The 13,599-nt window shown below is 37.7% G+C and overlaps 1 protein-coding gene across 1 annotated transcript in view; it reads right to left on the minus strand.

Annotated features, from left to right (window-relative positions):
• Positions 1-13,461, minus strand: part of LOC107292631 (protein ITPRID2) — a gene marked incomplete at its 5' end in the record, with an annotated part of 36,927 nt that extends 23,466 nt beyond the window's left edge. The window contains 2 exons of the mRNA XM_015821742.1: positions 2,856-2,928; positions 12,779-13,461. Of these exons, the coding sequence (XP_015677228.1) occupies positions 2,856-2,928; positions 12,779-13,461 (756 nt within the window). The remainder of the gene's footprint in view (positions 1-2,855; positions 2,929-12,778) is intronic.
• Between the last annotated feature and the right edge of the window lie 138 nt (positions 13,462-13,599).

Below are 13,599 nucleotides of genomic sequence, written 5' to 3' on the forward strand. Positions count from 1 at the left end.
CAGACTTTTTTGTCTTTCTTATCGACAATTGTTAAGTCTGGGGTGTTATGTTGCAGGTGCTTGTCTGTTTGAATTCTGAAGTCCCAGAGCAGTTTAATTTTATCATTTTCTATGACTTTCTCTATTTTATGATCCCACCAGTTTTTGCTTACAGGCAAATGATATTTCTTGCAGATCTTCCAATGCACCATTGTTGCTATTATTATTATTATTATTATTATTATTATTATTATTATTATTATTATTATTATTATTATTATTATAAAAATAAATTCCAGATTTTAAACGAAATTGTCTCAAACATTTTAGCCATGATTGAGCCCCTTGATCATTTTGGCTTCCATCCTTTTGTACCATTTCCAACTGTCATGTCATGTCAACCAACAGGCTATGCAGTTATTTTTGTTTATGTAATTTATAAGAAATAACAAAAGCTGAAGACTGGAACGTGGGAAAAATCACTGCATGTATGTCTACTATTCAGTAGGATCAACAGTAGAATAGGGAAGGTGTTCGACTAGGAATAGTGAAGTTCTGTTAATAAATGAAGGGCTGTGGAGTATGGTTGGATAAAACATGTGAGGCTGCTGCAAAAATAAAACATGGAAAAGAAGAAATCTACAAGCTCAGACCTAAGCTTTTTAGAAGGAAGTGACAAGAAAATAATGATCAAGGCCATAACTTCTAATTTAGCTCAAACAAAATGCTAGTGGTCCAGGGTTCTTCCAAATTAAAGGATTTTAGGAAGCCAAACCTTTAAGAGTTGCCACTAGCCAGAATTATGTCCCCGATAATCAAATAAATCCACTCACTATAAAGCAGATTCACACAGGAATGTTTCTATTCCAAACTGTTAAGATATCTGAATGTTAATTTTTTCCTTGCACAGTTAGATATTTATTTTTAAATGTGTATTTGAATTTTGGCAAATGCCAGTAAGGCAAACCTCATGGCCTGTATAAGATGTACCCATTAGGCCATCCATGAATAAAAAAAACCCCATGATTTCCTGAATCAACATTTCTTTAACAATATTGAATATTGTGCATGCTGAACATTTCAGCAACACCTCTTATTATAGTACATAGCAAATGAGACTTTTTGTTCCAGTCCTGTCCTTCACCAAAGGAAACCAACCCTGTGAGAAAAACATACCTCTACTTGGGTTATGTAATAACAAATACCAATGCTGAACACACAAAAGACAAACTTGTTTCCCATTAATTAAAATTCATTATCTAAAAGGAACATCACATTAACTGTACTGGAGAACTGAGCTTTTTCTCCCTAAACAATGTGTTACTAAGTTAAGCTGATAATGATGAACACTTACATTAAGAAAGAAACACTATTCATAAAATAGACAATGCAAATAAAAAAAGCCTGCTGTTAATACAAAGAAATGGAATTACAAATTCTATGAATTTAATATTAAAATGCTAACACATTTTATCTTTATGCCTAGGCTTTTTTAAACAAGGAAGCAAACCAATGGGATAATGCATATTTTACTGCAACCTCGTTAAGTTACTGCTAGCAGCTGCAGTCTGATCTTTGAACAAAGCTATGAAAAATATATTATCAGTTTAACAAAGAAAACGAAAACAAAATCAAAGTAGTAGCTTTGGAGGCAAGTCATAAGCAAACAAGATAAAAATAATACATCTGTTGTGAACAGACTTACGAAATAAGCAGTGGAAACAGATTGACAGATAACTAATGAGATACCACCCAAACAAACCGCTAAGGATTTTCACACAGGATTTAAACCAAGCCTAAAGAGCTCAAACTCACAGATTTAGTCTGGTAGTAACTGCTTATTAAATACACTTATAACCAATGCTTTTTTTCTAAAAAAAAAAAAAAAAAAAGGTGCTGGAACTCACACATGTCATACAACCTGCCTTGCCTATCCTACAAAAAAGGTGCCGGAACTACGTTCTGGGCATTCTATGAGAAAAAAAGCCCTGCTTATAACTAAACTAAGAGTAGACGGTCAGATATATGTGTGTTTAAGCTCCTGAGCCAGGATATAAACATACATACTGCATTCTCAACCTGCTAACAACAGTCACATTCTGAAGGAAAATTACAGCTGTTTCATTCTATGTTCAAAGTAAAGTGTGATCTTTGTTGATTAATTTTCCTGATCAAGGAGTGGACAGCTATTCTCTTTGCTACTGTAGTCTAAACCATTTATTACTCCAAACACAGGGCCTTTCTTTCCATTCCACTTTGTTCTCCTATAGTGAGTAGCAGAAGGATGCAATTAATGTGGACACTCAACAAAGGTAAAAACTACATGAGCATTGCTATAATCAGTCACTGTATGCCCTGATCTGGAAATAGAAAGTACAGTCCTAGAACAGTCTTACAATGGAGGAAACCTCACCGAACACACTTGAGACTTAACGCTTGTATCTTAATGCTAATGCGTAGAGCTCCTCTGTCTCAATGGCTGAACACAGAAAACTTTTGTATCATCAGCACTTGGAGAATAATAAAAAAGCTTTTTGGTCTGGGATATGTCATTTTAAGGTTCAAAACAGTCTTTTTAAATGACAGGGCATCCTTCGCTGATATACATATATATTGCACCACTTCAACTTCTCCACCCTACAACTGGTGAAGGATCAGAAAAGTCAAACCCTTAATTAAGATTACAAGTCTGATGCAGCCTCTGTCATTTTAGGATGCCGTTTCACAAGAAGACATTATGATTTTAGATCTAATTAAAGGGCAGACTAGCAGGTTATGGGTGGGCCACTATTTAAAAAGCTTAAAGTACTTGGGTCGACATTCAGTGGTGAGGATGTTTCAGGAGGAACAAGAGGAGGGGGGGGAAATCTACTCACCTTTTTTTGTTTTGATTAAAGCCCGCTGACTTGCGTTAGAAGCGTGTGGAATCTCTCCCTCTGTGCTTTGAATCTGCAGGGAAAAAAATCAGTGCATTTTTAAACCTATGCTTGCAGGCAATAAGCTTTCTAGTGAATATGCATGGTATTTATACCTTGCATAACTGGCTATTTAGTAATTAACAATTCCAAATACAATAAGCTTGGCAAACCAATGGAGTCCATTATTGCTGTTTATTATTGGTGTATCTTGTTCAGACTTCCTGGAGTGATAATGCTAAAGTTGGAACACACAGAAACAATAAAATGTGAAAAAGCTGTGACATCAGTAATTTAGGATAAAAGGCTTTTTTAAGAACAATGAGGCAGACTCAAAAAAAAAAAATCAGCGGCATATCCCATGAGGTTTCCTTTTGGAAAACTTTTAGGCAAACAAACGCAGAAAACTCAGTAGGGGGGGTGTCGGGGAAAAGAAGGTTCTAGTCTAACTGAAACTCAAGAAAACCATGATAGCTAGTTTGTACATTTCACAAATGTCTTGTTCAGAGGCTATGTTAAAAAAAAAAGCAAGAAGAGAGGAAAGGAGAAAAATATATTCAAGATAACGCTTCTATTCTATCTCCTAAAGAAACATTTTAACTTTCTCAGTGCTCCACAAAACTTCAAGCCTAAATAAATACTTCTGAAAAATTAAAAGCTACCCCAGACTACTTTCATTTTTCGTTGATGCTGTGTGTCTTTTTACTGTTTTACTACATGAATATGGCAGATTCATCCTCCAAAGATTACAAATCTAAAACACAATGTCTTACACTGGGAAATACTGCAAGGTTCAGTGTGCATGCCCCCCCCCTAGGAAACAACAAAAAGAAACTAGACAGGAAGTTTTTGTTTAAAGAGGAAAAAAAAACAGTGCCCATTTTTGGATGTACACCACAAGACAACTGATAGAAGCTCTCTGGATTAACTTGTTCCTTATGAAAAAATGATAATCCAATTAACTTTAAAATATTTTGGATTATCTGGTCCAAAGCTACCAATCCAAGGAAGAATAGCTATGTTTAACAACAATTGAGAGCTAGGGAATTGTGAATGTACAGAATTTATATGCTGAAAAGTCGTATTTTCCCTCCTTCCAAAAAACAAATAAATACCATGAACACACGCCTGACAGGAGCATAAAATGACAAGCTTACAGCATAAGATGTTGGCTGAAGTCCCATTTATATACAATGGACTACATTATACATAACCTATTTAGTATCTGTGAGTTTGCCTTTGGGAAAGAGAAGCAACTGATCCACCATGCAGCCCTCCTCCTCCTCCTCCTGCTCCTGCATAGTCCTGTCCCAGAAGCAGGTGCCATTTTGGGAATGGCACGAGCCGCTTCATGCATGCCATCCTGCAACAGGACCTTCCTGGGAGTGGCTTGCAATTCTCACAATCTGAGAATTGCAGGCGCTTCCAAAATGGTGCCCACTTCTGAGAAGCAACCACACTGCCTCCATATAGGAAGGCCACATGGATTAGCTGTTTCTCCTTCCCAAAGGCGATCTTTGGAAGTAGTGTGATGGACCAAGGCATGGAAGGGTGGATGGGAGCCAGAGGGATGGGAAGCAGAACGGGGTGCCTCAGAGGTAGGGGAGGCCCTGGGAAGCCATATGTGAACTGGGGAAGTGCTGCAGTGCAGGCCTCCTAGGGCTTCCCCTATCCCCTGAGTGGAACTCCGTGATCCTCTCAACAATCGCAATGGCGAGAGCAGGGAAATATGAACTCAATTTAGGGTCATAAGTCAAGGACCACTTGTACTGCTTTTTCTTTCTCCCTTTGAAGTTCCACTTGCCCAAGTATCTTCTTTCCCCAAATCCTGGATTCTTCTTCAAAAACTGTGGTCCTTTTCAATCATTGTGAAGCTACCATTTTTTATTTTGAATAGTGTTATTGTTCTTGATTTTATCTTCAGAGCCTTTCCCCAGGCACAAAATGAACTAGTTCACCTCTGAAGCTTTAATATAAAATAGAAGTGCTCTCAATATAATCTAAGTAATTCAAGCAGTATCTTAAATAAAGCACAGAATATGTTTGATTTCATTGGCTTTTAGGTACATTTCCTTGTTATTTGTCCTCTCAGCATTGTAGACATAGGAAACATGTCTTCACATTTTTAGAAGCCCTCTAAAATCTAGTAACACATGGAACTATAAATAGCCCTTTTAATTACAGAGAAGGTTATGTTCAAAATGTGCAGACAAACTGCAAGGACAAAACCTTTCCACGATTGTTTTTAATCTAGAGGTAGTAATTAACATAAACTTGAAACTCTATGGTATTTAATTCTAAGATTCCAATTTCAATCTGGGGAATTTCAAGACATCTTAACATGAGTGATTATTATTCTGGTGTTTTTTTAAAATATCTTACGGAGCAAAAAAAGGAAAGAGAGTTCCAAGAGACAGTAAAAAAGAATATTAGTCAAGTCTCACACATTTTGCCTCATACAGGTTGTTTCAAGAGAACCGTAAAAGAGGAAGATGAAAACATACATCAAACATTACGTTTGTTATACTGTGCAACTAATAGGTCAGAACACTTGCTTTTTAAATTAAAAATATAAACATTGTATTATTATATAATTGTTACATTATAGAGACACCTAAGTATATCTAAACACTGCTTATTTAATCTCCTTGAATCTAAAAAGACACATGATTTCATAAGTTGGCACATATTCATGCTATTAAGAAAAAGATTTTTTAAATATAAACATGTGTCAATATTTTTGAAACCAACATTTAAAAAAAAAAATTGTAGAAGTGAATTTTTAACAAACTTGGCTACCTGCTGAATAACAAATAAGATAGTATTTTTACAAATATATGTAGCCAATAGTAAGACAGCAATTTTAAGATGTTTTGATTTTTATTTTTGACGGCACGACTAAATATTGGCTGATCTGTAAAATATGACCCTTTGATGATCTGAGACAATGAGGGGAGCTGGACAGAGTAGGCCTTTATAATCTTTGTAATGGTGAGGCACCAGACTTGAAATGTGAAGTTCAAGTCCTGATTTAGGCATGAGGCCAGCTGGATGACCTTGGCCAGTCACTTTCTCTCAGCCCTAGGAAGGAGGCAAAGGCAAACTACTGTTTGAAACCTTGGGAAGAATATTGCAGGGACTTGTCCAGGTAGTATCTAGAAATAACACTAATTGACACTATCTAAAAGAATCCCTAGTAATATTTAAAATATGATAAGAAAAATGAAGATCAACTATATTAAAAATCCCATTTTAATAATTGTCTCACACCAAAAATGTCGGAATGCTTATTTCTGTTGTCTTTTCCTTCTCCTATAAGTTTCCGTTCATTTCAAAGGACTGCAAAAGTTTTTTAGATAGCAGGAATTCAGCTCGACCTGAGAGATTAATTTTACTTCAGTTTAGTTTCATGTTGACACTGGAGTTAATACATGCTTAATACACCTTTGCAACACTGGTATCTTATTTATAATTTTCTTTGAGGAAAAGAGCTATACTATATGTGGGGATATGTTGGAGTCTTTTCATGAAAACTTCTGTCCTCAGAAGCTTTATCCAGCTTGTATTGCTGGTTACATTGTAGAGTCACGAACTCCAATTTTCGTGAGTCAGAATTGTGTTCCAAAATGTAATCTAATGCAATGCTATTTGTCAAGTTGGAATAGCTAAGAGATCCATCACGTTTGCTATTTCTGTTTCTTTTAAAAGGTTCTTTGGATTCTCAGAACAAAGTAATATTTGTCACTCCCTAAAAGGAAGATTAAGCACTGATTAGATCTCTACTATCAGTCAGAAGCTGCATGCAGGGCAATGTGAGGGCCTCTACTGCATGAATGGACTGGGTGCACCTGACACTCTTGTTTGCCCAGCATAGAGAAATAGCTCTCCATACCAACATGGGAAACCCCTAGCGAGCACGGTGGACTTATTTGCAAGGCTGAATTGGAAGTATTCCCATTTAGTTGTCTTTATACATCCTGCTATTGAGGCAGAATGATTAAACTACAATACGAAACACATACCAAAACAACAGTCTTGTTGTCAGCCACAATATGCTAGCAAGTGGATTTTGACTTAATTCTGAATACCAGTAAAAAGGGAACCATATAACTGCTAAATGAATGTGTATGTAGGATCATGATTACTTTTACTACACTATCCACATCAGGCTTACTCAATCTGTGTCCTTCAACGAGGCTAAACTCTCATAGTTAGCCTTTCACCCTGACATATTATGGAACACATCCAGAGGGTGCCACCTACGGGGGAAAAAAATCCTATACAGAATTCCTACTCGCTTATAAGCAACTATCCACACATACTTCCTGTGTGAGACTGGAGACTCTACCTATTCAAAAGTCCTTGATCATACACAACGACTTATTGACATGCTTAATATTGATAAGGCAGGAGTCAGAATTTTGGTATCCCTGTCCAAATATTTTGGACTACAACCTCCACTGTTCCTGCCCAATGGCCATACTGGTTAGCCTGTGGAAACTATAGTAAAAAAAAAAATCTGCAAGGCATTCAGTGTTATATACTTGTTGAATATGAGTAATGTTGGAATGGTGTAAGAAGCGTTCCAAGATGAGAGTATAAAAACATAAGAAGAAAAATCACAAGAGATGAAACTAAGAAAAAAATAGAAAAATGTGACTTTTCTGATATAAAACCAAAAAGAAAGATACCCTTTCAAAACTGCTATTAAGAGGTGCCAGGTTGGTTAAGCAAACTCCAAAGTCTGCACTGCTTTCTTAAGGGAACCTGGCCCCCTTAATTCACAACTCCATTTTCAGACACTTCCTCAGCTCTAAGTTGTTTTTGGTGATAAAATTGCCTAGTTAAATTTTTTTTTCATAGCATACATTCTGACAATACTGCTTTATTAAAATAGAAAATCTAAAATCAAAGGACTTCCTTTCAGGAAACTAGCCTATTTTCAAGATACCGAACTAAAGCATTGTGTTCTTGTTATCACTATTTAAAACGAACAGAATAAATACTATTGACATGAAAACGGTTTTGAGCTTCATCCAAGGAAGCAAAATAGGGATATTTCAGCATGCAATTTGCAGTAATATCTTCAGAACAGGAGGGAACGTGGAACCAAATATTAGCTCCAACTCCTTTTGGCCCTGTCTCTGAACATTATATTCTGGTTCAAGATAAACACCCCAAAGTAAAACTGGCTTTAAATGTGGAGAGACCCTTGGCTGAAGATAGGGACGCATCTCTGCCAAACTCTAATAAGTCTCCACGAGCTTTCCAGAATATGGACTTTCCTGATGGAAGGCAGCAGCAAATTGACTTTCAACTAGAAAAGTTACTGGCAAGTAGACTTCCTTTTTGAGGTTCCAGGATGCACTGAGGGAATATCTCTTTGGGATCTTGGGAAAACAGTAAGACAATACACTTCCTATTCAACTGCTACTGGTGATTTTTTACATCTAAGTAAAGATGGAGGGAGAAAGAGATGTTAGAGGGCTCAAGTTATTAGTTATTCTAAGTGCTATGAGCAACACTACCATATGGCATAGCTAATTGGGCACAAGCAGTGCTTTTTTTGTAAAAAAAAAAAAAGGTGCTGGAACTCACACATGTTATACAACCCGCCTTGCCTACCCTACAAGGTTCCATCCAAAAAAGGTGCCGGAACTCCATTCTGGGCGTTCTATGACACAAAAAAGCCCTGGGCACAAAAATTAAAATATGCGCTTCAACCATAACATGGAAACTTAAAATAGATTGAACACCGCTAGTATACTCCCCAGAAAGGCCAGTATAGCCATGACCTAAGCCGGGGGGGGGGGGGGAGCCAACCTTGGCTCTTTTATGACTTGTGGACTTCAATACTCAGAATTCCTGAACCAGCCATGCTGACTCAGGAATTCTAGGAGTTGAAGTCCACAAGTCATAAAAGAGCGAAGGTTGCCTACCCCTGACCTAAGCCTTTGTTTCCAATCCCTCTGTGTCTCTCTTCCACAAACACACAAATCTGAGGGCCTTTAAATATCCTAGGTAGATTTAATTGGGGGGGGGGGGTCTGTTCAGCCATGTGGATAGCAGCCAATTATCACATCTGAGCAGATTCAGGAAGTATTCTGAAGAGGAGCTATCTAGTTTAACAGCCATTTGTCTGAAATGGTATAGGGTTTCCTGCCTGAGCAGGGGGTTGGACTAGATGACCTCCAAGGTCCCTTCCAACTTTATTATTATTATTATTATTATTATTATTATTATTATTATTATTATTATTATTAATTACCCTGAATATAAATTAAATCCTATGAGTAAAGCCATTCTGACTGATAGGTCAGTAAAAGAGCTGGCCAAAATTATTTGAACTTGCTCAACAATACAAAGGCCTTTAATGTCTTCATAGCTCCGCATGTCTGCTTTGAACGTTTCCCCACTGTCTGATTTTGCATATGCATGCAAACACTACCATGTGCATGCACTCGGAGGAAGCAATGGGTTAAATGATGAAAAGTACATTACAGTATTACAACCAAAACTCTATTCATTTTGCGTATGTGTTGTGGCATCATACACTCATACATAAAAGACAGACCCTTAATTATGGTATCTTGTGCCACAAATATTTTTCTTTTTAATTTGGCATCATGATTCAACAAATACTTCCACAAACTGCATTTATTTGCAATCCTCCAAATGATTTTGCCCAGCCCAAGTCAATAACCCCATACCCAAAGAATTAAACAGCATTCTTACTTGAGAGTGCAGAAAAATCTCCTTTTCTTAAAAGCGTAACAGATACCCATTTGTGCAAGCCACTTTTTGGAAGAGAAACTGATGAAGAGGTACACTAAGCCAATCACTTTAGATAATTTAGATCATTTTACTAAAATTTTGCATGAGGAGTGAATGGCAAATTTAATCACATGGAATACACAGAGGTATTAGAAATCCTTGCTACCAGGAGAGATATTGGCAATAAGGCAGTACATGTCTCTGCTGAAAGTTAAGCAAGGCTGTAAACCCAAAGGTGCAGCAACAAGCAATCTCAGGAGAGGAGGTTTTGGACCTGCAGGAAGTTTTCTGGTTTTTTTATGTGTGCACTAACAGCTCTCTTATGGCATACCATTTCTTGGGTGTTCCTGGACAACAACAGAATTGGAGGCATAAGCAGGATCTACTGGTAGATTTCTGGTTCATTTGCATTTGATTGCCAAATGTTTTTATTTTCCAATCAGACTGTAGAGATGAAAGAAACTTTGGAGCACTGTTTTATGCAACTCAACGGTGATCCCATTTCTAATGCAGAAAATAAGCTTCTGACCCGAGACACTGAGTCAGAGGTATAGTAAATCTTTTAACGGTAAACTGCTTTAACTGCTTCATAAATGAGACTTCATGGGTCTCCCTTTGTTCCTTTTTAATCAGAATTTCTCCACCAAAAAAACACAACAACACTCAGCTTCTTGCATGCCAGATCACCAGAACTGCCATTTTGCTGAAAAGTTCAGAAGCAAATTCTGATTATGCCATTTAGTTTTCTCTTCCCGTCTGTTTCGGAACTGAAGTTTCAGATACTGAAATCTAAACAGAAGCAGAAATGGCCTCTATGCATTTGAATCAGTTCTGCCACAGAAAAGAAAAAAGACAGATGCTGGAATAGGAATGCCATTGGTAAAAATCAAAGTAAGATCAGAGCAAAATCAGGCAGCTTGCAATAGCAGAGTTAAAGAACAGGGAAGACATAAAATAGAATATTTATTTATCGTATTATAATATACTATGTACATAGAATACATATACACTTCTCCTTAATGTAGCATCCATAGGAAACATCTCCTTTTAAAGCTGATTTCTGTAAAAATATGACAATTGGAAGACAGATAAACTCTAAAATGCTGGGAAGCCGAGATTTGTACTCAATAACAAGTTGCTACCTTCAACTATAGCTGCACCGCAATCTCTAAAACTACATACAACACACAACTGAAACATTAACCGCAGCTCCTTTAATAGTCTTTAAACAAAACAAACCCCAAAGCAAAAAGACATAGATGTCTCTGCAAGGCAAATTACTACTGTTATCAATGCATATAAACATCCATCTTACAAGCCATTTGCTAGGTCTCAGTTTGCAAAGGCGACTCCGTGACTTCATTTGCTCCTAGGGCTCTGCTGGAGTTTCTTGTCCTTCCTTTCCCACTGGGGGATTAGGCGGTTGGGGTGGGATAAGGGGCTGATCCCATTCCCTCACCCGCCTCTGCTGCGGGCCACAGGGTCAGAATCCTGCCTGCATTTCTATTTGCAACCTTTGCCCTGTTTCCCTCCACCCTTCCACATCTCCTTTGCCAATATCAATAAGGATGCCAGCACAAATGCATCCAATTGGCTGAGAATGCAGAGGCCAGAACTCCTGGGAAAGCTGTGCCTTGACTCACTCTCCCACGCTGGCTATCTTGACAGCAGCAGACTTCCGACAGAAGCCCCAGCCGCAAGGACTTTGGGACAGCATGGAAAACTGTGCCCTCAATATCTCTCTGCCATGATACGTGCAAAGAAAACATTCCAAAGTCAAACTTGGAATGAAGAAAAAGCAGACCTTTAGGGCACTCCCCACACTGTCTCATAGTGTTTTTCTATGCCCAAGACAATTAGAAAAAAAACAAAAGAAGAAAAAAAAAAGAAAGTGGAACTTATCCTCATTTCTGCCATTAATAGTTAGGTTCCTCACTTCTGTGAACTAACCATAAACCCATAAGCATAACCTGGTCACATTATTTCAGGCATATTTCTAAATTCCTAAATTTATTGGTCAAAAACAAATGAACCCTCGTATGTTAGCCTGATATGAGAACATCATAGTGAGCAAATATTTTGCAGTTTCAGAAGAGATCTAGGGTTTGGATAAAAAATAAAAAATGGCGCAGCCAAGAGGCAAACAAAGGTGTTTTAATGCCTTCATCAAAATTGGAATTGCTTAGACTTGTCACATGAGTAAAATTATTAGCATTAATCATGTCAGGACAGAGATACAAATAGTATCCATTTAACATATTTAGGGATGAAATCCAGTAACTTGAAACATACCTAGAATAAGAATATATAACTTGGAACTCTACAGAATGTTACGACCAAATTCAAGTTGTTACAGCTGGCATAAATAACAGAAAGGAATGGTGTAAATTGTAGTCCAGATTATCTGGAGAACACCAGGTTACTTATTCCTGACCTAAAAGGATAAAGCTTTAAATTCATCCACTTGTCTATCTAATTCAGTATTACCCACACTGGAATAAGAGCTTCTCATTAAATTGTAATAGGTTGACAAGCCTGTTTTAGAATTTAAAATATGGTTCTTATGTAAGTCCCACCTAAAATGAACACAAATCACGTCGTCAGTTTTAATAGTCATATGGAGCTCCAAAGAGCATAAATAAACAAATAAAGTTAAGAGGCCACAGGCTGCTACATCTCTAACAGTAACTAACAATAACAAACATGCTGTATCTCTGGCTGGTTTTAAAGCACAATTTAAACAGGAGCATCTCAAGAGTATAATCTTCCTTCACATTAGTAACCCCAACCCCTTTTTATGACCATACCTATAGATGAAATGCTCACTAAAAATGGATTAGGGTTGCACATGAAGCCATGAAGGTTTAAAATTGTAGTTTAAGATCTTCTACACTGGGTACCAAAGAACCATTTTAGCAGCTTATCAAAACTCTGTATCCAACATTTGTGTGGTCTACGGGGAAAAACAACTCTCGAAAGTCCCCTACATAGTTCTACCAACATCTACCAGGTACCAAACTGGAGAAAGATTGTGCAGAATATGAAGGAGAATCAGCAGGTGAGGAACTACAACATCAAAGCAACAATAATCCTTATCTCTTTCCACATACCTCCTCCATCTCAAAGGAGTCCTTCTGCTGCAGCATGAGGCTGGCAATAGACGGAATGGTTAGTGGAAGAGAGGCCTCTTTATCAGCCACTGAAGTTGCAGGTATTTGAATTGCCCTGATATCTAGATGTTCAGAACTAGTTGACTCCAGAGTATCACCTACGAGAGTAGAAGAGTTCATAGCAGCAATCTTTTCATGAAATCCACCTGAACGTCCAAAAGAGTTATTATTTTGCTTATCTTCATAAGAAATAGAATAACCTTGAGTTTCCTGTTGAACGCTAGTGCCAGGAGAAAGTTCTGAAGAATCCAGAGCTCCTAGTAGGCTGGACTGATTGCAAGGTGCTTCTTCTTTTACTGTTGCCAACAAAGATGCTTTGAAGTGTTTTGGAGTTTTCACTTCTGGTTCTTCACTCCCATTTTCAGATTTGCCCTTCTCAGTAGATAGACTGCTGCTGCCATCTCCCGCTTGAGGGTTCCCATAGAGATTGAGTTTAGACAGAGTCTTCATCAAACGATTTGCTGTGTTACTTCGTGTTAGAGGAGGTGGGCTGGATGCCTCTTTACTGGAAGAGATTGAATTCATGCTCCCAATTTTCTGCAAGGGAGTGCCAGAAACTTGAGAGTACAAGGAAGAGAATGCATTGGCCACAGTAGTAAGCACTTCAATCTGACGAAAGCGGCCTGGCAAAAAGACAAAACCAAGTGACAAAAAGAACAAAGGGCAGCCCTGTACAAGTGCAATATTGAAACAACAAATGAACTTGAAACTTGTGAAGTTAAAAACAGAAACACCAGAACATCAGAACCAAAGCCAAGTCC

This window comes from Protobothrops mucrosquamatus, unplaced genomic scaffold, assembly GCF_001527695.2.
Source record: "Protobothrops mucrosquamatus isolate PMUCROS unplaced genomic scaffold, P.Mucros_1.0 scaffold1398, whole genome shotgun sequence".
NCBI classification, from domain to species: Eukaryota; Metazoa; Chordata; class Lepidosauria; order Squamata; family Viperidae; genus Protobothrops; species Protobothrops mucrosquamatus.